General features: G+C 43.2%; 1 protein-coding gene across 4 annotated transcripts in view; it reads left to right on the top strand.

Moving 5' to 3' along the window:
* The first annotated feature begins 1,167 nt into the window (after positions 1 to 1,167).
* Positions 1,168 to 25,545, top strand: part of LOC306822340 (calmodulin-binding transcription activator 1-like) — a 50,819-nt gene continuing 26,441 nt past the window's right edge. For all 4 annotated transcript variants that reach the window (XM_079341296.1, XM_079341294.1, XM_079341297.1 and 1 more), the window contains exons 1-3: positions 1,168 to 1,294; positions 3,388 to 3,483; positions 8,336 to 8,439. In XM_079341296.1, the coding sequence (XP_079197422.1) occupies positions 1,270 to 1,294; positions 3,388 to 3,483; positions 8,336 to 8,439 (225 nt within the window). In that variant the 5' untranslated portion in view covers positions 1,168 to 1,269. The remainder of the gene's footprint in view (positions 1,295 to 3,387; positions 3,484 to 8,335; positions 8,440 to 25,545) is intronic.

Consider the following 25,545-nt stretch of genomic DNA (forward strand, 5'->3'; position numbering starts at 1 on the left):
CACTTTTTGGCTCGTCTTAGACCGCATCATTCTTTTCAACGAACAAAGACACCAGGCTCTGAAGGTGTAAAGCTTTTTTTTTGGCAGCCTATGTGCACATTTCTTATTACAAATCATCCGTCCTAAACTCAATAGATGTCAACAATCCCTGAGCGGCTGTGGCTTACATGCCAAGCATGTGTAATTGAAGACAAACCATTAAACCCCTCAGTTAACCGTGAAGCGTGTCTGTGGAGACTTGCAAAACACAAGACTTTATTTTTTTTGGTGCAAAGGCTATATTCTACCCCGTGGGACTGAGTGAAAGTGTGGACTTGAAACGAGCACATACCCCCCACTTTTATGAGGGAATAGACTGTTGGAAAGAAGGTATGAGTTAGTGTTTTGTGATTGGGTTAAAACTTCACTTCCTGTATAACATGATGAGCGATTTCCTCCTGGAGCAAAAAACAACAGGAGATACCATTTTATCGTTTACACCAGACCTATCATCGCTGCTATTGAATAACAAGCGCCTGAAGTAAGCAGGTAGTGAGCCTGTGGGCGCGTGAGGAGCTGTCCTTTCAGCACCACGGCCAAAGAGAGTACCGCGCGAGCCTGTCCGAAAATCTATATGGCGCTTCAAAAAAAAGTCTCTCTTAAGCAGGTCCTTAGGTTAACACTCGCGAGGGGTGCTTAAATTGTGTCGGGACGCGACCTTACATGGCATTTTCGCAACAGTCTACGGCCTCTGAAAAAAAGAACGTGCGCATTTGTGTGTGCACATTTGTGTAATGTATAATTCGTGTGAAGGCCGTCGTTGTGTGTGTGAGAGAGAAGACGATGATGAGCATGGTGATGATGCTGGGGGAGGCTGTCAAGGTGTCCTCGAATACAGACGTCGTTCAGTGACGTGAGAGGAGAGAGAGAGAGTGAGCTGAGAAGAGTGCGCGTGTACGTCTGGGGGGCGGGGGGCGGGGGGCGGAGTCTACGTGAAAAACCGGAGGGAAGGACAATTCTGCGAGTCACCATCACGGATCCCCACTGTCAATCCTCTCCGCTGGGTCCAATAGTGTGTCAAAACGCGGCAGGCTCGCTCCCCCAACCCCTTCTTCTCAGCCCCGCCCCCCTCCTTGAGCTGTCCTCTCTGTGCACGCGCGTTATCCCCCCCACACCCCCCCACCCCTCCACCACCACCACCACCACCTCCACCACCACTAGGTCGAGTCGAGGAGGAGGAGGAGGAGGAAGAGGAGGAGGAGGAGGGATGAGGCGCGCGGCGGAGGGGAAATGGCTGCCGAAAACAAGCCGGAAGGTAAGAGAGAAATAAGGGTTTTTATTTGAGGTGGCAGAGTCCACCTATTCGGGGTTCAGACGAGGCGATGTCGGGACGGAGTCATGGTGGTGGAGAGAGATAACGGCAGGGCTTTCCTTTTCTGCTTGCCCGTCCTGAAAACACGGACGCTGGTGCTGAACCAGTGACTGTGTGGAGCACGGTTAACCGACAGCAAATAAATAACGGAAGGAGAGTTGTCCTGTCGGTAGGCTCTGAGCTGGGATAGTTCTGCCTCCGTCCAATGCATGCCAGCGTTTCCCCCGAGCAGCTGCTTTCTGAGTGCTTTTGAAGCGTTTAGTATAAAACGGATGGGGATGAGAGAGGATGAGAGCGGTTCACGCTGAAGGAATTCAGATGCTTTCAGTGTGTCTTAGTGAGTGTGTGTTTCTGTGCGTGTGTGTTAGTGTGTGTGTGCGCGTTTACGTGCGTGTGTGTTTATCTGTTTCTGTATCTCTCAAAGCATAAAATAGACCATTGAATCGTAAGTTTCCTTGCCTGACAGGCAAGCAACCTCCTAGACCAGCTGTGCTTTTATCTAGTAAATCCAAAGTGTGTGTGTGTGTGTGTGTGTGTATATGTATGTGTGTGTGTGTGTGTGTGTGTGCGCGCGCGTGTGTGTATATGTATGTGTGTGTGCGTGTGTGTGTGTGCGCGCGCGCGTGTGTGTATGTGTGTGTGTTGGTGGTGGTTGGTGTGGATGGATGTGTGCCTATGGTTGCTAAGGCAGTGAAGGTGAGAATAAGGCTGCATTTGAGAAGGGGGTGTGTGTGTCAGTTTCAGGTCATATTATGAATCTATTCTAAATCCTTTTACTAAAATAATGTTATTCATTCATTCATGAATAATTAAAGGTGTGACCAAAATCACAATGTCAGTTTTATCCTCTTCTCAACTGATGACTCAAGAAATCTTTTTTTGTTTTTTTACTCAGAGGGTTTGACATTTGTTTGTAAACATCATCTGGATGATTGGCTTCTCCAAGAATTTTCCTTCTTTTCTGACTTCCCAAACGAAACACAGCAGCGTTTGTCATGGACGACAGGCTGTTCCTGTTTTGGAGCCAAACTTACCCGAGCAATGATATAGGGCATTAGACATCAGTTTTTATTGTTATTTGATTCTTTTGATCTTTGTTTAGCAGTGGTGCTGAAATAGACAGGAGGAGACTTTACCCCTCTGCCCACTAGGGAGTGATGCTGAGCAAGATATTTCTACAGGGCAGGTTTTGGAGTCACTTGAACTGCTGAAGTAGTTTAGTACACTTTCGGAGCAAATACTCAGGAGTACCACACTTTAAGTCGGACGCAAACATACATATACATAAGTGTACATGCGTGCATGCACAGTGTAGCCAGAGGCAAGATGAAGACTGGGGATTACGCGTCCCATGGCGTGAAAAGAGTAGAACTGTAGATGAGACAGATGGCCCATGGGCTGATCAGCATGCACTGAACCACATACATGTTAAATCATCCCCCTACCCATTTTGCTTTACCTCCACACACGCAAACAGAATCATACGTTTAAAGTAGAAATAGTTTTGTCCATCAGAGCCTTAGTGCTGATGTGCAGGGAGGATCTACAAATTAACAAGCCTCAGACATACTGAAGGAAAGCCAAATAAATCAAAGGCAGGAGACAGCGTTCCACTCTTTCTCACAGATGTATGCGATCAGAAGAGTACACTAGTGGGCATAAGAACAATATCCACCATAAAGCATGGAAGACCATATCCCTCTGTGCTGGTTGGTCTACTTTGTATCATAGCAACAGTGGTCAGGGAAACAGAGAAATGATGAGAGAGAGAAGAGAAACTAAAGCTGGGTACAAGTTAGTCACACACATGGAGGCAGTGTTTCTACTGTGGCCAATCGATCAGGGACACAATGGACGCAAGTTAGTGGATCATGAAATGGATCAGCCCACATGCATATCACATGGAGTTTTGTTCCTGGGCTTTAGAGGAGGAGGAATGAGGTGAGGTGTACGACTGCCAAGAAACAAAAAGTCTGGAGCGACTCCTAAATATCTCTGTTGCTCCCCCTTTTTTCCACTCCTGTCTTTCCCTTAAGGACTGAAGAAGATAAGAAATCCAGAGCGGATGGTCAGGATTGCTGTTGGCTACACAGGACACACCCCTCCCAAGAGTGACGACACTGACGCCAACAGTAAGAGACACACAAACACTCCTCACACTGATTTGTCTGTAGTGCTGGGTGGCTGGGAGCAAGTATAAAAGCCTTCTGGCTGAATGATGTGATGCAGGAACTGAGATCTCCTTCTCATCTGCTCTATTACAGACCACACTTACACATACCTTCACACACACACACACACACACACACACACACACACACAAAACAAACACTATCTCTGTCTCTCTGCTGAGACGTCATTCCAATTCAGCTCTGTTACACATCATGTTTATTCATGCATGCCAGTACAGTATACGTGGGGACACACACACGCACACACACACACACACACACACACACACACACACACACACACACACACACACAAGCACGACTAGTGCTGCACATAGCTATAGAGAAGGCAGAGCTTACTTTGGCCATCAGTAGTTTATTGTCATACCTAATCTGTACACATGGCATTATGTATCTATAATCCTCAATGGGCCTGGTTAAACTAGAAGTGAGATGGAGTGTGTAATCTGGGGTCGCTGCATGGTCGTGTGTGCATGTGGTCGTGGTCGTGGCCCTGGCATTTGTGTGATTGCTGCGGTGTTAGAGGGACTATAAATGCAATGATTGCTTTGATTGGTTATTGATTTCAGAGGACATGACGCAGATGCATGTCTCTGTCACTGTGTGTATGTGTGTTTGTGTCTGTGAACGGGGGACAAATTGAAGGAAATAAACAGATGTGAGAAGGAGTAGACAGACCGTTACCACTAGTGAGGTGGTGCTGGGGGGGGGTTATGGGAATAGAGGGGGAAGGTATGTGGAAATGCACACACACACACACACACACACACACACACACACACACACACACACACAAACCTTTTTCATTTCAAAAGGAGCAGATGGCTTTATACCTGCTCCAGACCCTCTTATTTTGTTAAGAGGGATGAGCCAGACTGTCACATAACAGCAAATAAAGAATTAAGAGAGCGCCTGAAAAACAATAGAATAGAAGAGAATAGAATAGAGGAGAACAGAGAGTTGTGTTTGGGATGGCTGTTTAATATGAGCTGAGACTTCTCGAGCCTATCCCTGTCTCCTATCTGTTCTCACGTCCCAGCTGGAGGATTACTGGAGGAAAAGTTTATCAGCAGAATGATAAAATTAGCATGCACGCCCATCTCTCTCCCCCCCCCTCCCCCTTACCGCCCCCTACTCTCCCTCCCTCCCCTTCTTGCTCGTCTCTCCCTCCCTCATCCTGCACTCTCGCTCATCCCATACTATGCTCTCCCCGATTCTTTTCTCTCTGCCCTGGCTCCCTCCTGCCCTTCCATCTCCCCCTCCCTCCCATTCCTCTCTCTGGCTGCTGTGCAATGAGCCTTTCTTTCTGTCACATTAATTTCATCCCGAAAAGGGGGGGAAATGGGAAAATTTCCCCTGACGCCTCCGAATATCAGAAGGGGGGGGGGAGTTAAGAGTTGCATTTGGAGCATTTTCCTCTCTTTTTATTGAGGAGAGTTTTATAATTAACTGACAGCCATCTCACAAGGGCATTAGCTTGTTTCTGTGTTAAATATGGAGATGACAGTTTTATGAGGTAAAATATTCATCAGTCGAAGGCCGCACTTCTGTGTGATTCTAGTCTAAATTATGGTATTTGATAAGCTTCTAAAGCAATGTTTCACTTTGGTCTAACGTTTTCACTTTTAAGCACGTACACCACTATAGGACTTAATGAGCCAGCAGTCCCACATTTGCATTCAAGCTTTGGCACTCGATCGGACTCTTTTTACAAGATTAGCAAGTGAGTGAGTGATCTTTGAATTTGCAGCTTACTGCTGAGGGACTCACATGGAACAAGGCAGGTAATGAAACTGTTTTATTATTTTGAACATAAACATGTACAGCTCTGAATTTCCATATTAAGATGTGTTTTCCCCCATGTTGCAGCTCGTTTCTTTTTCCAGGGTAGCCACAGAGGATAGAGAAGTTTTTGCCTCATGTCACATCCCAGTACAGCCCCACAGAGAGCTGTTTGGAACAGATGGAAAAGAGGATTGCGACAGTACCCAGGCTAGATTTAAAAAAAAAAAAAAAAAAAAAACCCCCCCCCCAAAAACAGGGACACATTTTCTGGTTTGGGATTGTTACAAATACAAGATACAACCCTTTAGGGTGTAAAAACTCATCAGCATTCAACAAATCTGCAAAGTTGGTCTTTCATTCATCATCAGTGGGGAGAAGAGGTGAAGACGACGGTCGTGTCCATGAAGGTGTGCTTTGAAACTGATTTCAGCACCAAGGTCACTGGTGAAAAACGCCATTCTTGGACAAAAACTGTGATGTGTGTTCTTTGATCGGCAGGCCGTGTGTGTGTGTGTGTGTGTGTGTGTGTCTGTTTGCATGTATGAGCGTGAATGTGTTCGGGTGTTTGGGTGTGTGTCTATGTGTCTATGTGCAGCGGGCTTGTTTGATGTGGTGGTTCTGGTATATTTCAAAGGAGAGGCTCTGATGAGAATTCTTCAGAACAGCATTGGGAGGGGGTGGTATAGCCAGGAGGGGAGGGGTTTAAACACTGATTGGCATTCATAGCAGAGCGGCTGGAGTGCTGCTAAAAAAGAAATTAGGCTTTAACTAAGCTGCACCATTCAGCTGTTTAACTAAGCTGCTGCACCGTTCAGCTGTTTGAAATTTTGTCTTCTCAGGCCTTCTATTAATAAATGCATAATTGATTAGGGGGAGCATACGTGCCTGAACACACTTTTTACTGACACTATCACACACATGCTTCAGCACCAACCCAGCACACACACACACGGAGCCCCTCTCCTGTCCATTCACACTACTTTTCTCTCTTTGTTTTTTTTTTGTTGGCTTGATCCATCTTGTGTCCTTGTAAATTTCTAACTTTATAAATCGTTCTCTCTCCCTTACATTTTTTTTCCTCATTTACTATCTCTCTGTGGTTCATCTTCTTCCTGTGTCGCTCCTTCTCCCCTTCAGACCCTCCCCTCCCCACCCCACCTGTTTCTCTATTCCTCTCACTCTGTCATCTGCCCTCAGGTAGAGTATAATTCCTATTTTCCCAGGGGAGTCATGAATGGACGCCCTCTACTCAAATGCTTATCAATAACCTTTGAGTGCTTGCTCTCTTTGACTTCTGAGCTGCACACCCGTTGGGCTTACACTCACAAACAGGCACGCACACATACACACCAGGGGCTCTATCTTTGTGTGAACACTATCCACTGGTGAAGTGGTATTTTCCTGAGACGCAGTGGGATTTTTTTACCTCACTCGCAACTATTCGGTATTTCGGTGATTCTCCACGCACAGCAGTCAGTAAGATAGAAACAGTTTCCCAGGATATCCTACTGCACCAGGTGGTGTGCAATCTTATAACTCTCCAAAACTTAGCACACACCTCTTTGTCTTTTCTCTTGAAGGCAGCTCTGCAACAATATTCCACCAGTAGTCATGTCATATTACACCAACAAAATGTAAAACATGTTTTGTCTCTTTAAACAAATCTCATTAGAGACTAAAACCAATATAATAATACCATTTCAAAAAGATGTCCTGTTGCATATGATATAAATATTTCAAACCAGTCATATTCCTATTGTTACATTTTTGACATGATAAACAACTTTCACAAACAGCTGAGCACAGGATGTTTTAGCAACTGTTACCTAAGAATGCATGAAAAGTGCATTTGATGACAGTTAAGATCTGTGGGTTTGACATGTCTTTTCAGATACAGGAAAGTAAATGTGGAAAATACTCAACATAAACGATCATACCCATATGTTATTGTGATAAAAAAAAAAACATGTCTCTGAGTGTGTGAATCTCATCATTTTGAACAAAAGAGGTCAATGACAGAGAATGAGCTGAGTTAAGCTTTGGCTGATTTGGCTACACAGACAATACTTGTTATTGGCACCCATTCACTGCTGATTTTGGTTGTCAGGGGTTTTTGAATAAGGACAGAAAATTGCGACACTGTCTTTTTCAGGGCATAATGGAAAGAGGTTTATGTTATTAAAGGATATTTCAGATGAAGTTACCTCAACTGAGGTTAGCATGGGATACGTTGTTTTTCACAGACAATATTTTCTCGAGTTCAGTTTGTCCAGAACCTGATTTCAACTTTGAACTGGTCATGTATCCTCTCATACAGTGGGAGGAGCCTTGTCTTGAGTTTCTAATCCATTACCAAATTGTGTGTATAACACTGTGGGGAGAGCACTGCTTTTAAAGGGGATAAGAGATGCCCAGGTGATTGACCTCCATTGTTACTTATGCACTGTTAATGTGTGATAATGGACTCCTCTTAATCCAAACCTGTCCCTGGGTGGGCTGCAGGTGCAAGTGTGCACCTCCACCTGCTGTCCAAAAAAGAGCGACACTCCCTCTGGCACTACTCACCAAACTGTTGTTTATACCATTTACCTACAATGACAAACCCATCAACCACACTTGCCAACATCATTGTGAATCATTCGTGAGTGAGTAAGATGCAATGACACAACTTACATAAAGATGAGATAGAATTAGAAATAACTCATGGTAACTTGCTCTTCCAGTTTTATAGTTTGGGATCCTGTTTTGAAGCTCAAATCTTTTTGGATGAAGTCTTTCATAGCCTAGGCAAATTCACTTGCTCATGGTCACATCAGGCCATTAAAGCGTCTTAAAATTAACATTTGCTACATGTATGATTTATTCTTCCACGTCCAATAGATGCAGTGTTTTGGTATTCTCCTCTCACCAGTGTCTGTTGAAAAATGTCTCTCCACTTCCTTCTTCTCTCTCATTTATCTTCTTTTATTGTTCCCCCTGTCCTCCTCCACCTCCCATTCTGCCCCAGATGAGCCTGGACAGTTGAAGATCTACCTTCCTAAGAAGCTGCTGGAGTGTCTGCCAAAATGTTCCTCTCTGCCCAAGGAGCGCCATCGCTGGAACACCAACGAGGTGAGAATGAGACACACTCAAGAGGGAAATATCTGTGACAATGAGACAAACTCAGTGTTTTCTGCTGGTGACTCATCTCTGGCAAATGTCACATTGAGAGATGAAGAGGAGGTAAACAAACACAATGGCAGCTTTTCATTATAGGACCCTAAAACTGTGACACCAAAAAATAAAAAAGACAAAGGCAGCTCACAGCCAAAAAAATCCCACTGACTGTACAGTCTTCTTTTTGTTTTGTAATCCAAACACCTCTGTGTTCAGGCGTAAGAATCAGGGGAACCTGGGTCTACAACTACACAGAGATTAGAGGCTGAGAAACAAGAAATGAGGCAACAGATTGAATGTTTCCAGTGCTGATTAGTACTGGTTTCAAACACCCTGTGGTCAATGGGATAAAGATTGTTATCTGAAGCTAACATTGTTGCTATGCAACCACAGAAAGCTGCTAAATTTGTTGCACATGTCTGCTCTAGATGTTTTTTCTGCACTAAATGAAATGAAGGCTGTAGTTGAATGCTGTCCTCCAAAATAAGAAACAGAGAAAAAAATGAATGAAAGGCTGTCTGTGAGGTGTACCCAACAAAAGCTGTTAGCATGCACACAGAGGATTTGATCATTAAAGAGCCAAGTTAAAATAACTTCACACACAGCTTTTTGCTCTCCGTGTTACACATTGTTGACCACATTTTAAAACTTTCTTTGACTTTGAAGGTGTAACTCAGCCTTATGGCCACCGCTCATTAACATAGGGCTAAGTTTACCTTTGCTAAGGGCCAAAATTGCTATCACATGTGCATGAACAAAAGATGACTGAAACTGTGCTGCTGGCTAAATAGTAAAAGAAGGCTAAATTAGTTTGGGACAAGCCTTTACTCAGGGCCACTGATAACCCTGGGCTAAACATTTTTGGGTGTGAAAAGCTTTTCAGAGTTGCATGTTATTCCAGACTTAAGCTGTTAGCTTAGCGAAGTGTTTGATGGCTGGAAATTGACGCAGGCCTTTATCGTCAATAGCTCCTTGTTTATGCATTTCACAGATCTCCACTGGTGGTTTGCTCCATCCATTGTGATGTGGTTGGCCTCTGCTGAGACATTTTCTCCATGTGCAGGCTGTGCACTCCATTATGGATGTGTGTTTGTGTTATTGATTACCAAGTCTAGCATTGTTATGCAATGCAAAGCTGATTTGGCCTGTGGTTTTTCTCTCAGGAAAGTCATTACATTTTTCATGCAATCCATCTCAAAGAAGGTCATATTAGGAGTTAAGCATGGCGCCGACTGAACAGTGTGCTCCCATGAATAGGCATGTGGGTGTGTGTGTGTGTGTGTGTGTGTGTGTGTGTAGCTCAGAACAAAATGACTGCTGCTGGTTAGGGACTTACACATTTCAGCCTAAGCAAGAGCAATTATACACAAGCACGACAGCAAGACCAACACACCTTGTTGCTCCCTCCTCCTTCTTTCTCTCTTCAACCTACAATCTTGTCCTCCCTATCTTTATCTATGTGCCCCCCCCCCCCCCCCCCCCCAATCTTTCTCTCTCCATGGCTCTCTCTTCCTGATGAGGAGGTACAGCCTCAGTTCAGGGGGAGGTTGGGTGTCCCTTAGCGAATTCCTTCAAAGCTCCTCTTCCACCCAGGCATAAAGTTTCCTGCATACTTAAACACTCCATTGTGTCTGCTGCTCCTCTCTGCTCTCTGCTTTCACAGGGGGAGCTGTGTGTATGCTGGCTGTGCCTCTATAGTGCATGTATGTATTTCTGTCGGTGTGTTTCTTCCCATGTGTGTCTGTCAGGAATATGAATGACTCCAGATAACTGTGCGTGATTATTTTGTAGATATTATGACCAAATAATTGATTTATATATTATGTTTGTTGATTTCTATCGCTTTCTGATGCAGACTTTAGTCGAAGAATAGTAGTTCTCAGCAGAAAGCTTTTTGAAATGTTTATTTTAAGGTCTTTTTTTAAGATAGGACAGTGGATTATTGGAGGACTCAGGATCTCTACATGAGGCATACAAACTAACCGTTTGTCAAATCAGTGACACAAGCAGAACACTTTTTACCCCAAAATCATCAGTCAACAAATGTTATAATTACAAAGGGTTTGTATGTTTACAACAGATAGCAGTATCTTACAGAGGATTTCCAGATCAATCCAATTTAATCTGTTACATATGAAGCTTTCTCTTCATTTTTTTCTGTTGCATCGTCACAAAATGTGTGTGTGTTATAATAGACTAGATCTTAATCTTGAAGTGGCATGCTGGTAACGTAGGTTGCAAGGTGTAACCATGGTTCTTTGAGTGAAGAGACTATATCTCCACTACATATTCCATATGTATGGAGCCGTAGATTGTATCGATAGGATAGAAAACAGCCTGTAATTATTTTGGGAGTGGACACATGTGTGTTTGTGTACTATATCAAACATACATTTTTCGTTTGATGCATTGAACTAGAATTAGCTTAAAGCTAGCTTGCATTTGCAGTCATTCGGAAGGTCACAATTCTGTGTAACATGTCTGTATATAGGATTAGGACTATCTCTAGCATGTGTTAGAAAAAGACAGAAAAAAGAGCAGAGTGTGATGGTTAAAGAGATTTCCAATCTGTTCTTCAATGAGAATGCTTTTGACAAAGACAGGCCCAGTCTTTTTCTTGATATACTTATCTTTGCAAGTGTGTGCATCTGTGTGTGTGTGTGTCTGTCTGTCTGTGCGTGAGTGCGTGTATGTGTATATTTTTTTAACATGTGCCCAATTGCATATGATCCTCTGATCTCTGTTTTGTTACACATGGTTCCCCCCCGACACCTTGGCCTCCCACCAAGCGTAGCCCATACATTTTTACTCTGTCCACTACACCTCTCCCTCCTTCTCCTTTATTCCCTCTCTTCCTTCTCACATTATCTCTCTCTCTCTCTCTCTCTCTATCTCTCTCTCTCTATCTCTCTCTCTTTTGTGTATCTACTGATGTGTGAAATTATTCTGGGATGGAGGGATGGATTCCTCCCTGAAGGGCTGAGCGGAGGCGTGAGCCTTTTGTTCAATAATAGATTGGGGGTGTATGTGTAGCTGTCCATGGTAATAGACTATAGACTAGTTTTAGATAACAAACCACACTCAGGTGAACAGACTGATGGTGGAGCGTTTTTTATCCACCCATCGGGAACGGCTTGTTGTTTGGTTGCAGCAGATTCTATGGAGCGCTGTAATAAGAAGGCAATCAAACTTTCTGAGATGTAGACAAAGACAGACTTTAAAGCTTTAGACTCCAGCTCATGATGAGCTATGATTACTCTTTAGGGGACCCCTGACATCCTGACTCATATTTTAAGAAGTCAGGCAGAGTTGAATTCTGGGTAAATTGTCTTTGCAAAGCTTTAATTAAAACAGGATATTCTGCGTACAAAATATGCAAACGTGAACTTCCTTGCGTTATTCTCACATGCATTTTAAAGGCTTGTACTTCATAGCAGCCCCGCTCACTGTGATTCAAATGACGCAACTGTCAAACAGATTGGTACAGACTTCAGAACATCACTCAGACGACAGCTGTCTGTGGCACAATGCTGTGCTGCATGCTAGTTGGACTGACATATCGCTCAACTTTAAGAAGAGAATAGAAGATGACACTATTTTCCTTATAATTCTTATTAGAATAACACTTTATAAAACACACTCTGTTGTATTGTCAAACTCCAGCATCATATGCAGTGATTTTTGGTAGCATCACGGTGTAAAGGCAGCTAGTTAACAGTTCACACACGCTTATGTCTGGCTGTGCTGCTGCAATGACACTAACGTGATTGCCTGAATGAGAAGCAGATCGAAAAGCATATACATTTTAGACCACTGCCCCATCTGCCTCCTCTGTGTGTGTGAACATCAAGGGTCAGTGTTGCCAGGGTAACAGATTGGGTGTGTGTGTGTGTGTGTGTGTGTGTCTCTAGATGTGAGTTTTTCTGCTAATGGTGTGATTGATGTTGCAGGTGAGACACAAACACTGTTCACGATAGTGCTTCACGAGGTGATGAGACACACGTAACACAGTCAGAGCAACTGTTTGTGATGCCAAATAAGTCTGACAAAACAAACAAGAGAAATATGTGAAGGACACAGCTTGAGCTTTTATGTATTAATGCCAGGTATCCAGTCACTGCATTTCAGTTTTTAGGAGCCCAAACACAGCTTTTAGTGCATGATTCGCTGTCTATGTTTTATTTATTGTTCATGTCATTATAGTTGTTTGTGAGCCATTAAATAGAAACATTGAATTTAATATGCACCATTTCCATTCCTACGTGCCTGTGCAGCGTCATTTCACATTTTTTCCTGTGGGTTAAACAGAACGGAGAAGTGACTGGAAAATAAGTTACACAGGAGGGGGATAATGTTAAATGTCAGACGACATGAAAAAACACTGGAGTAAAGTTAGCAGACAGCCCGTTTCAGGCCTCTATTCATTTATTCTGCAGTGAAGGGTGCCCTTGATTTATGAATCTGATTTGTGAATCGCTAATGTCCAGCTCATACTGGCATACGGCCAGTAATGATTAACCCACTCCATTTGGTCTGCTGTGTCAGTACAAAGACAAAAATAACATGCCTTTGTGAACCTATACCCCACTGTTTCCATTTTGAAATGCAGTGGGTTTGCTGCTTATGCGTTTATTAGATGTCATGATCATGAGAAACTTGTCAGTGTGTGTATATTTATGTGTGTTAGTGTGTGTGTGTGTGTGTCCCTGAGCCGCATGCCTGTAGCTCTAACCTCTGGAGTTGACATTGAGCTCTGTGCTGTTGCCGTTTACCAGAGTAAAGCATGGTTTAATGAGGGGGCAAAGAAGACACACACACTCACACTTGCTCACAGACATGTATGTACTCAAACAAAAATGCACACTCTCACTTTACCAGAGGGTTGTTTCACAACTCCTTATATTTGATTCCTATTCTTTTATCTTTAATCATTCCTCATCTTTTGGGTTGAGATATATTTTATGTTTAGAGAGAGCCAAGTTATTATCACTAATTAGTCCTCCAGGCTCTCTCTCTCTCTCTCTCTCTCTCTCTCTCTCTCTCTCTCTCTCCCTCGCTCTATCTACTTTACTTCTATTTGTCTATTTCTCCATATCATTCAGAGCCAAGCCTGGCCCAATTAACAGCCAACGTCATTCTGACTTCATTTCCGCTCAAACTCTTCACATCCATTCTGTCCTGCTGACCAAACTGGCAATATGTACCAGATGTGCTGCAATGCAAAGAAATAATTAGAATCTTTCTATTCTTGAATGTAATTTCATTGACAATACAATGTAATTATCCAGCAGGTCTTTCATTTTTAAATGGGACACACTGAATTGGACACGTGCAAAGGATCAGTCTCGTCTTAACTGTATGGAATATTGAATGTCGTAATCATGTGGGAAGCTTTCTAAAAATGGGAGTTGTGTTGTTGTGTTTTTTTGGTCATATTATTTGGCATGCTCTCCTCCATCTCCTCTCCTCTCCTCTCCTCCATCTCCTCTCCTCTCCTCTCCTCTCCTCTCCTCTCCTCTCCTCTCCTCTCCTCTCCTCTCCTCTCCTCTCCTCCATCTCCTCTCCTCTCCTCTCCTCTCCTCTCCTCGCCTCCATCTCCTCTCCTACATCTCCTCTCCTCTCCTCTCCTCTCCTCTCCTCCATCTCCTCTCCTCTCCTCTCCTCTCCTCTCCTCTCCTCTCCTCTCCTCTCCTCCATCTCCTCTCCTACATCTCCTCTCCTCTCCTTCCTCTCCTATCCTCTCCTCTCCTCTCCTCTCCTCCCTCTCCTCTCCTCTCCTCTCCTCCATCTCCTCTCCTCTCCTCGCCTCCATCTCCTCTCCTACATCTCCTCTCCTCTCCTTCCTCTCCTATCCTCTCCTCTCCTCTCCTCCCTCTCCTATCCTCTCCTCTCCTCTCCTCCCTCTCCTATCCTCTCCTCTCCTCCCTCTCCTATCCTCTCCTCTCCTCTCCTCCCTCTCCTCTCTGAGAGCCCAACATTTCCTCCTGTTCTATTTTCTCCTTGTTGCACAGACCCACTATTTATCTTGCCCACTATAATTTGACACAAAATATTGTTAACTGGAGACAGAAATATATTAAACAGTGGGATTGTGCAACTGAGAGTGTGGGGGTGATGTGTATGTGCTGGTGCTTGTGAATGTGTGCCTGCACTGCATGTGTGTGCATGTTTGAGTGTGTCTCTCTGTTCTAACTTCCTTGGAGATTCCAGGCCCAAGAAAAAAGAGCTGAATGACCAGCAATGTCTGCTGTAATACGTAAGCAGCCAGGCTGTGCAGTGGAGACATTAGTTTTTGTATCCTAAAATGCCCCCACATAGAACCTCTGTAATATCTGAGTCCTGTATAAATTAGATTTAATACGCTGGAGACAGATAAAGCACTAAAATGTGTATGTGTGCATGGGAGCACACATATAGGTGATCTTTGTGCTCCTTTTTCCAGGGATTTGTCTGGATAACTTTATTTAACTTTGATAACTTTCTGCTCTTTCGGCTTAGAGAGGGCTTAATAGAGACATCATTTACAGTAGCACAAGCCAATAATCCATGTTTTCATCCCCAAATAACAGTGAGATGTCAAGAGGACATTACAATGTAGATCAAGCACTGCAGGTGCTGGAACCCTGTCGGTTTGTATGAAGTCATTCTTTAGTATCTTTTTATCTTCTTATTTAATGATTTCAGCTGCTTAGAGACTTGAAGCAAATATGTGTTATTCAGATTTCTCAATGGAATCTGGAGAGGAAAACATATTGCAGCTATTTAATTATGTGCACGGAGATCATAGTGGTCGCATGCAGCAGTAACGTTTACAGAAACGTCATTCCCCCTCCTATTGGTTCAAGCTGAATTTAAAGTCTGGAGTCCACCCAGTCTGTGACCGAGACAAGATGGATTAAAAACACAACAAGACCTTCAAAAAGTGGTCTCGTCGCAAGACCGGTTTTGAGACCAAGACCTATTTCAAGTATGGCAACATTAATACTCCCTCTTCATATTTCATGACGGCTGTGTCGGTTCAGTATAATTAATAATAATAATACATGTGCAGCCCCAGGTTTGGTTTAATGTACATGATGGCATCCAAGTCCAGTGATTGAAAAAGAGGAGCAGGAGCCTTTTGTAGTTCAGTTTCTTGCCCAAAACTAGGAGCTGGAGATCAAACCTTCTGGTTGAGAGACACCCAACTCTAGCACTGAGATTACAGAGTTGCCCAGCTCTAATAGTTGGAGGGAGCAGAGCCACCAAAACTGTATGTCATATATTTTGAGGATATATTTAAAACTCTCTGACCATTCAACCAAGCCATTCTGAAATGACATCAGCCAGCCAATTGCATTCCACCACAAATCCTTACATATTGATCGCTCACCAACTGTAGACTGGCCCTTGTTCAGAAGTCAAATTCTTTTATACCCTTAAAGTGCATTTCACTGGATTTATTTCTGCATCGATAGCATTTACCTTCGTTTTCCTTCTTTCTTTTTGCTGTTGCCTTCAAATAGTTGATGTTGTCTCTACAGAATTTTCCCACATTGCTTATTTGTATATTAAATGTTTCGCTTTGTTTCCAGTGCATATATATATATATATATATATATATATATATATAGAGAGAGAGAGAGAGAGAGAGAGAGACAGATAGAGACATGGAGGAAAGAGCATTTCACTGGATTTATTTCTGCATCGATAGCATTTACCTTCGTTTTCTTTCTTTCTTTTTGCTGTTGCCTTCAAATAGTTGATGTTGTCTCTACAGAATTTTCCCACATTGCTTATTTGTATATTAAATTTTTCGCTTTGTTTCCAGTGCATATATATATATATATATATATATATATATATATATATATATATATATATATATATAGATAGAGAGAGAGAGAGAGAGAGAGAGAGAGAGAGAGAGAGTGAGCACCGGCATACCTTATTTCAACACCAGACAATTGTGTTACCTTTCTACAGGACCCAAATCAAGCTAGATGAGAATACGTACGGATATTTTTTACTAAGTAATCAAACCTCAAAGACCTGTTTGCGAACTGCAGAGCTCAGCAGATTGCTTTGTTTGTGCACTATAAAGTTGCACATACATGTAATTATATTGCAAACAAACATAAACGTTTCTTCATAGGCTTCAGCCCACCGATGGCGTCTTTAGGATTGCAGCTCTATTTTTAATTAAAACTAGTAGGATTATTTGGTTGCATGATTGCAAAATCAATGTTTATTGCTTAATTTAAAAAAAATACGATGAAACGACAGCAAATGTCCACTTTTGCTGCTTCAGAACACTTTAACTTCCTTTCACATATTACTTATTGACTCTGTGAATTTGTTTGGATATCTGTAAAATAATAAATACAATATTCAGGAATTAATTATCTAACCACAGATGGTTAATGTTTAACCTGCACATAGTATTTCTCAAGGTAAACCTGTTCATGTCGTGTGCCTCCAGTTAATGAGTTGAGAAGTGATATTATTGTGGAGCTGTCCTGCTGTGTGTACTGCACACCATGAAGCATCTTTATAAGACTGATTTTTGGCCTCATGGAGTTTTGCTTTACAAAGATTTTGATTTTGACGGAGTGCAGCTTTTGTGTTCATGTGCTCTCTGTGCTAGAAAAAAAAGACACAAGGCATGACTTCAAAGGCCATAGAACATATGCTGATAATAAAAGTTTAACTATTTGCCTTTCAAATGTTTTAATATATCATTCTGCTCACACTTTAATGAAGGTCAAAAGTTCTGAATTGTAGTCATTAAACATGTTATGACTTCAGCCACTTCTTATAAAATTACAATGTGAACCATAGATCTCCCGAGCTTAGCCAAAGCAGTAAATTAGCCTTCTGTTACATAATATCCTCTGAAACACAAACAAATATAGTGAGGGAACTGTTAATCCCACAGCACTGCGAGAAGCTTTTTTGCTAACATTATCCTGTAAATGTACACGTTCAGAAAATGCACCATGGGAGATGTATGTGCAGTCAGATGTAAGGGCATGTTTGCATACACGATGTGTTTGTATGTATCCAGTGTTTCTCCACCCAAATTGTAGTTCTACCTGGCATCACACACTTCGAGTCTCCACCCTCCTCTTCCTCTCTCTCCCCTCCTCCTCCCTACTGCTGATGTATGGAATGTCTACTCTCATATGGAGTGTGTTTGTAAAAGTCACGGTAATCAAATTTCACTGATTCCATGGGGATTAAACATTGTGGCATTTGTGTGTTTGTGAGAGTGTGTGCCCTGCGTCTGTGCAAATACACAACATTAACTGTGTAGCAAGTGTAGTGTATTGATATGCAGCTGTGTCATTAGCCGAAGCTCAGCTGTGATATATCATCCATCATCTTGTTCTCTGAGGAGGCAACTCTTAAAGGGATACTGATGCTGCATTTGCATACTGACAGTGCATATATTTAATTTGAATGTACAGTTTATATAAAGCGTTTGGCTGAAGGAGAATAACACTTTGTATAAGGAAGGAGATCGTAGTCATTTCTTGGCTAAGTGACCGAGCTTTAGAACTGTTTCCATTCGTGCCTTTGGGTGTTCAACGAGAAAAGTTAGTGCTGACATGATCCTTTTTTTTTAAATTGCTCTGTAATACTTGGAGCAAAACCCCATCCCTAAAAAATGTGATTACTATCCTGTGTTAGCTCACTACTCCAGGAAACAGGCACGCATATGGCAAGAGCAAGATTTTTTCCAGCCCAGAAACAGGTATTACTAAGTGTTAAGCCTATAGCTGCATGAGTGCCTCTTGTTGGCAGCATGTATGCTCTGCCTATAGTGTTTGTATATGCCACTTGGCAGCTTGCAAGTCTTAACAATGTCCCACACACACAACATCATCCTCACTTCTCAGTGAGGCCGTAAGCTCCAGTCTCAGTCTGCTCCAAGGTGCCGTTGCCATGTTGAAGTAGAAAGTCACACACCATTACAGTTCATATGAGCTGGAAAGTTACTAGGACAGCACGGCAGGCAATGACTGATGTCTCTCTGTTTAAAAGTCTTTAAAAGTGCATTAAAAATGATTATTTACTAATTGGCTGAGGTAGAACTTTTAGTGTTTAAGAAAATTTCCCCATATCATCTAAAAGTCTGATATCCTACTGTTGTTTTCTTTCTCTTCCCTCATGTTGTTTATTTATATACATGCATCTTACATTATAGAGAAGTTTAAAGATAGCTGACATACTACTGCGCCCACTGCATGAGTCACAGTGTTTGCAGAGAGGGTGTTGATACCTTGTGCAGTGCATCATCACTGTAAATACTCAGTAGCCTCAGTGAAGAGGAGTCCCTTTGGATCTATGGATTCACTATACAGTACACTTATAAACTATTCATGGCATAGATTACGTCTATCAGATTTTATCGTTTACAGCGTTTCCCTGCTCGAGTGTGTTGTTTGCTTTGGGATGAGTACAGTCTGTCCTTTGTGCAGTGGTTAAGCAGAATAAAACGTATGGGCATATTTTAAGATGGCTCGTTAAAAATCAAGTAAGATCCAAAGTGAGATAAAACCATTGTGTTTCACAATAAGATGCAAGAATCGGACACTGCTCAGATTCTGCTGACATTGATGGAAACCTTTTCTAGGATTTCCAAAACAATGAATTCAGTCGAAGACAAAACACACCTTAAATTGAATGCAGTTGCAGTAAAAGTAATTCTAAAGGGAAGGGCTTCGATGGGATTCTGCTTCATTTTCTTTTTTCTTTCTTGTCTGTAATCACTTGTAGTGTCTCTTAGCTTTTTAAAGCAAAGGCTGACAGTCTTGTGAATTTGAAATCAGTGCATTTGGGACTCCCTTATTAAACCGCGTGAAAGGAACATCACATTTTGCAATACCCTGAAAGAGTGATTGCAAAGCCCACACTAACAGTCGGTTCAGGTTGACAGCCCAAGGCTTCATGCTCGGCAGAGATGGATCAAACTACACAACAGTGGGTTGATAACCTTTTAATGTTTACGTATAGTTTGGTTGTTGTAACTCCACCTGCCCGCCTTCTTGTATAAAGCCTCCAGTTCTGAAATCCTAAGAAAAGATAAACCCAAGATTGCAGACAATTTGTACATCTGTAAATTGATGCTTGTCTTTTGCAGTTTGTTTTTGAGGCTTGAGTGTTGTTAAATATGCATGAATTCAACATGGGTGGCTCCAAGAGTTTCTCCCAAAACAACAAACAAATGACATGAAATCTTCATTTGCCAGAGACAAACAGAATTCCGAATTGATTTTTTTCGACGGCTCAACATGAGCTTCAGCAGTAAACTTCTGAAATGGAGCAACAGTGATATTTGCAGATATACAGATACACACGCACGCACACGTGCACTTACCAAACAGGTGCATAACCTTGCACACCAAAACTCACACACACGTGCTCTCACACACGTGCACATACCAAACAGGTGCATAACCACACACACACACACACACACACACACACACACACATGTGCTCCCAGCTTCAGTGTGTTGAAGAAGAGACAAACCTAAAGATCGCCACGGAGACCCATCTTTCAAATTTATTCATTAAACTCCCAAATGCTCCCCTTAACGAATGTAATTAGAATATGGTAATGAGAGAGGGCTGAACCAGGGAGTGTTGTAATACGCTTAGCAGCACAGAGGGAGAGAAGGAGAGAGAGAGAGAGAGAGAGAGAGAGAGAGACAGATAGAGACATGGAGGAAAGAGAGTAACGGAGTTTAGAGGAGAGAGAAATAGCGAGACTGACTGACAGGGTGCCAATTTATGTCTGGTTGTAAACAAGTATCTATGCCAATGAGAGGTGGCACACACTATTTCTTTTTCTCTCTCCTTACCGCTTCTTCTTTCTTTCTATGCATCTCTTCCTTCTTAGCATGCCAAACCTACTCAATAGAACAACATCAACAATAGCAGAGCAGAGATGAGTGTCGGAGGGCAAGGTGACTAACAGAGTGATGAGGAATCAGGGGCTAACACAACCACAGGAGAGACCCTCACCCTCTGCCGATCTCTCTTTTCACTATTTGTCTTCTTCTGCCTCCCACTGGCAAACACACATTAGTCATTAGAGATTTCAAATATACCTCTGTGTGTGTGTGTGTGTGTGTGTGTGTTTGCACTGTATCTGGTTAACTTTGTGGGAGTTTTAGAGGATTCTGACAGGCTCTATCCAAGACGCCCTAGCACAGCAGGGGTCCTGGCATTGTGTTTGACACGGCACACCTGTTGCAGCCTTTGATGTGTCTGCCCCCCTGCTGAGACGGAGGGGGCCGTCTCCTCAAATGCAAATACAAGGCAGGGGAAGAGGACAGGTAAGGTGTGCATCAGAGAGGAAGTCTTAGAAAAAGATGATTGATGCTCCCTCAGTGGATTGGAGCCGACTCGTCCTCTCCCTTAGGTCTCGGCTGAAAAAGTTTGTGCTTCTCCGTTCAAGGCGTTTGTGAACCACCCTTCACCATTTCAACTTCTATATTGAAAGTTGAAGATGAGAGGGCCGATGTTTATGTGTGTGTGTGTGTGTTTGGGTGGTGGTGGTGGTGGGGTGGGGGGGTGGGGGGGGTCAAACCAAAAGGGGAGTGGTGTAAAGGAAAGGGGAGAGTGGCTTTTTCATTATAAAGCGGTCACTCACAAAGGCAGCAGCCAACACTCTACTGAGACAGAGCCTCTCTGGATCTGTGTGTGTATGCGTGTGCGTGTGTGTGTGTGTGTGTGTGTGTGTGTGTGTGTGTGTGTGTGTGTGTGTGTGTGTGTGTGTGTGTGTGTGTGTGTGTGTGTGTGTGTGTGTGAGAGAGAGAGAGAGAGTGCGTGCGTGCGCGTGTGTCTATGCAACTATATGCTGTGAGAATCTCAGTGTGAAATAGATGGCTGTAACACATGTCTCTCTACCAACCAGATGAAAGGGGCGGGTCCCCTCTGAAGGTCAGAACTTGTCCTCCAATGATAATCCAGTAGGAAAGGTGTGTGTGTGCGTGTGTGCGTATGTTTTTTTGCATACACTGCCGTGTTAAACAAGAGGAAAGAGAGAAAAGCCTGGACAAGTTTATCTTTTATTTATTTAATCTTCCTTCAAGCAACTTGGTTTATTAATGGGTGGCCTATTATGTATGCATGTGTGTACAAGTCTTTTATGTGTGCATGTGTGTGTCGCCCAGTGCGTGATGAGGTGTTTATATGATAAACACAAGGCAAGCTTGAGAGGAATTCTGATCAGGGGCTTTGCAACAGTTGTTATGGAAACAGCATTAAGCAGTTGTATTAGCCAGTGGAGGTAATATAAAGGCTGTTGAAAGTACCACACAGCAGGGAGTTAGGCAGCTTGCAAATATAATACAAACTACACATTATTGCTCTGGTTTGCAATTGACTTGATGGACTTTTATTATGTGGTTAGAACAAAACAAAATTGCCCAACTCATTGTTGAGCTGTGTTTGTGTTGAGAGCCAAACATTTTAATTAGCCAGGTTATGGGAACAAACAGGACATTATTTGTCTGCTTTACAACAGGAGTGACATTTAGATCAGCTTAAAGCCAAGCACAACTCACTCTTTATCTTCAGTCATTGTTTCACAGTCTTGTTAAAAGCATTCTTTGCTCCATGACATTTAGGATTTTAGAGGTCACTCAGGACTGCTCTGAGATACCTTCCCTGTCATATTCTTTTCAACAACCGTGGATAATAACATGCTCACAGTCACCTTTTTATACTAATGGATTATTGATTATTATTGTTCAAATTAAATTGTGTAACAATTTAGATTTACCATATGATTGTTGTTGATATACATGATGAGCTCTTGTTTAAAAATAGAGCCTGATCGATAAAATGTGGCGTTGAACGAATGGTTGGTTTAGTGCACTGTCGATTAAAATAAGAGTAGTCTGCAAAAAACATTAAAAAATAAAAACAGGAGGCACTTTTGGATTGAGTGTCTGTCAAAGTCAGACACTGACAGAGCTGTTCTGGGAAGGAGAGGTGGAGGTGCTCAGAAACAAGTTACAGCATCAGCAGGCCTCCCTGGGTAATGCTAATGCAGTCCTTTTGCCCATATATATATATATATATATATATATATATATATATATATATATATATATATACACACACACACACATGTAGACAAGACTCACTACGCTTGAGGAGGATTCAATAGTTGAATAGGACTCTTGAGTTTGCTACCTCGCTGTACCCCCAAATAAAGTGTGCAATGCCAAATGACTTCTGTAGTGAGACCCAAAGGCAGCCATCATTGCACGCACTGCGAATGGATGTGACAGTTCCAGTTTATACAGACAACTCTGTTTCCCCCCCAGATCTCTGTCGGGGTGATGCTCATCATTAGACTTCAGACGTGCACACACACACACATGGACACACACACTCTCTCAGACACACATGCACGAAGACACACACTAGCCTTTGGCAAGACCCTATAACGGAATCTCCCGAGGGAAAGCTCCTGGATAAGTCTGTTGCAGTGTAGGCGACCCTCCCCACATTCCCACTTTGCTTTCTCCCCCTCCCTCCTGTAGAAGTCCCTGAGGCCTGTGAATACGTGTGTGTGCATATGGGTGTGCGTGCATATGTGTGTGAGTGCATATGTGTGTTTCTGACTGTCTGCTCTTCTGTACATGCCACCAGTTTCTTGGAGGGAGATGGTCTCAGTGAAGCATGAGTGGGAGGCTGATTTCCCCAACTGCATCACTCGCTCCAATCTAACTTCCCAGTCATGCGCTCTGCTTTGTTAGATATTTCTTAAGTAACTCGCCCTCGTCCTCACTACCTCTTTCACACAGGCACAGACAGACAGACGGGCAGACAGGCAGACAGGAAGAGGTGTATGTTGGGAAAAGCGTTTCCGTGTCAGTGCATTCAGCTGGGTCTGTCTGAATGTATTATTACGTAGACTCACACAGACATGCAGACTGTCTGTATTTCTAGAGTAGATCCCTGGAGAAGGACACTTGTCCCTGTCGTTGTCTGGCACTGCTATGCTTACACACACACACACACACACACACACACACACACATGCACAAACGCACACACGCACACAAAAACAGTATTCCTGGAAGGGTCAGTGTGTCGCCAGGCATGCTCAAAGCGCTCCATCACTACTTCCCTCTGGGACAATAACTGTGACTTCCTGAGGATCGACCTTCACCATCTCACTTCTGTCACTCTTCACATGGGCATGTGTGTGTGTGTGTGTGTGTGTGTGTGTGTGTGTGTGTGTGTGTGTGTGTGTGTGTGTGTGTGTGGCTGTGAGCAGAAGTGTGCGTCTGTGCTGAGAGTGTATGTGTGTGTGTGTGTGTGGGTGTGTGTGTGTGGGTGTGTTTTAGAGTGTGTCAGGCTGCCTTTTCAGCTGACTCTTCTGTTTCTGGCTTTTTAATGGCTCTTATGGGGCAGGCCTTTAATTGCAAGTCTCTCTCCCTCCCTTCTTAATCCTCCCATCCTTCTGTCTCTCCCAGCCCCTGGTCTCCTCTCTGCGTCTCCTCTCTCCTCCCACCTCCCACTGGCTGACAGTCACTAGGGGAGCCCAAGTGCCTGGCTGGGGCTGTGGAGGCCGTATAGGATATTGACTTGCTGCAGAGTGGTTTGGGAGGAGGAGAGGTGGCTGCCTGTCACAGCTAATGAATAGATGCATAAGTGAATGAGGCACTACGTGTGCCTTGTGTGTGTGTGTGTGTGTGTGTGTGTGTGTGTGTGTGTGTGTGTGTGTGTGTGTGTGTGTGTGTGTGTGTGTGTAGGTGTGTTTGTGTGTGTGTGTGTGTGTGTGTGTGTGTGTTGTTTTGATGTCCCCAGCTATGGCTTAAACGTTTTATGCGCCTAAGCCAGACAGACATTAACAGTGGCCAGCTTGATACTGATAATTATTAAGGGTGTGATGACAGTACCTCCCACAACACAGGCACATTTATATGTAAACACATTAAATGCAGAGCCAGGCAGTGGGGGGTTGGGACGTGACTATCGAATGGAGGACACTAAAAAAAAAAAAAACAATCCAGTTAAGTGCCAGCACCCTCCAGCTGCTCTCCCGTTTCGTCTCTCCCTGCCTTTCTTCCCCTCTCCCTGTGTGTCCCTCTGTCTCGTCCGATCGGTTTGGAGCTAAAGTGCTCTCATGCCAAAGTGGGACGAATATCTAAACACACACACACACACACACATACATATACACAGAGAGTAAGACAGAGAGTGAGATAGGAGGTCTGGAGAGGAGGCTGTTGATCTGAGGGGCAGATGAAGGAGTGCTGGAGTGTTGATGTCTTCTTCACTGTTGCTTTGTGGCACATTTCAAACGCTGATTGCCTTAAGAGGACAATTTACATTTCATAGTCTTTCACAACAAGTGGGTGAGATAGGAGATAGGGGAGGAAGAGAATGATGTTTCAAGGAGGAAGCCAGGGGTGAGTGTGTTCAGTAAGGGAAAAAGGCGCTGTTGCGTGAGCAACTAAAAAGCAGCAGGTATGAAAAAAAACAAATTTTTTCAGCTACATCTGTGTGTATGGACATTTTGTTTTCCATTGCTTTCGTAAGAATACACCTGTATGATTTGAACTTTTTTTTTTCCTTATTGGATTCATGGGGGTGTGGAGGAAGAATAGAAATAGTGTGGAGAGGAGAGCCAAGGAGATGAAAAGAGAGCCAGAGGAATTAAGAATCAAGTTAGGAGCCGGCTTTATCTGAAGAGAAACTGTGAAACTGCAAAGTACAAGAAAACTTTTCCTATCAGCCAACTCTCTCAGCAAGTGTTTGGGTCTGCACCCCACTGTGCTTGTGTGTGTTTATGTGGCATGTGTCTGTGTATTGATGAGATAGCTTTTCCTCCCCAGTGGAGAGAGACATCGGTGTGTCGGTGAGTGTGATTGGTTGTTGGCCCTCGGGGTCCGTCCTCTGTATCTGCCCCATGACTGGCTGCTCTGTGACCAATCAGGCACCAGGACCTCGCTGTGGCAATCAGATATTGACACGCACTCTGTGGGCATCAGTAGGTCATCTGGAAATACCTGTTATGTTTTATCTCTGAGTGACTCACACAAACACT

This window comes from Symphodus melops, assembly GCF_947650265.1.
Source record: "Symphodus melops genome assembly, chromosome: 4".
NCBI lineage: Eukaryota > Metazoa > Chordata > Actinopteri > Labriformes > Labridae > Symphodus > Symphodus melops.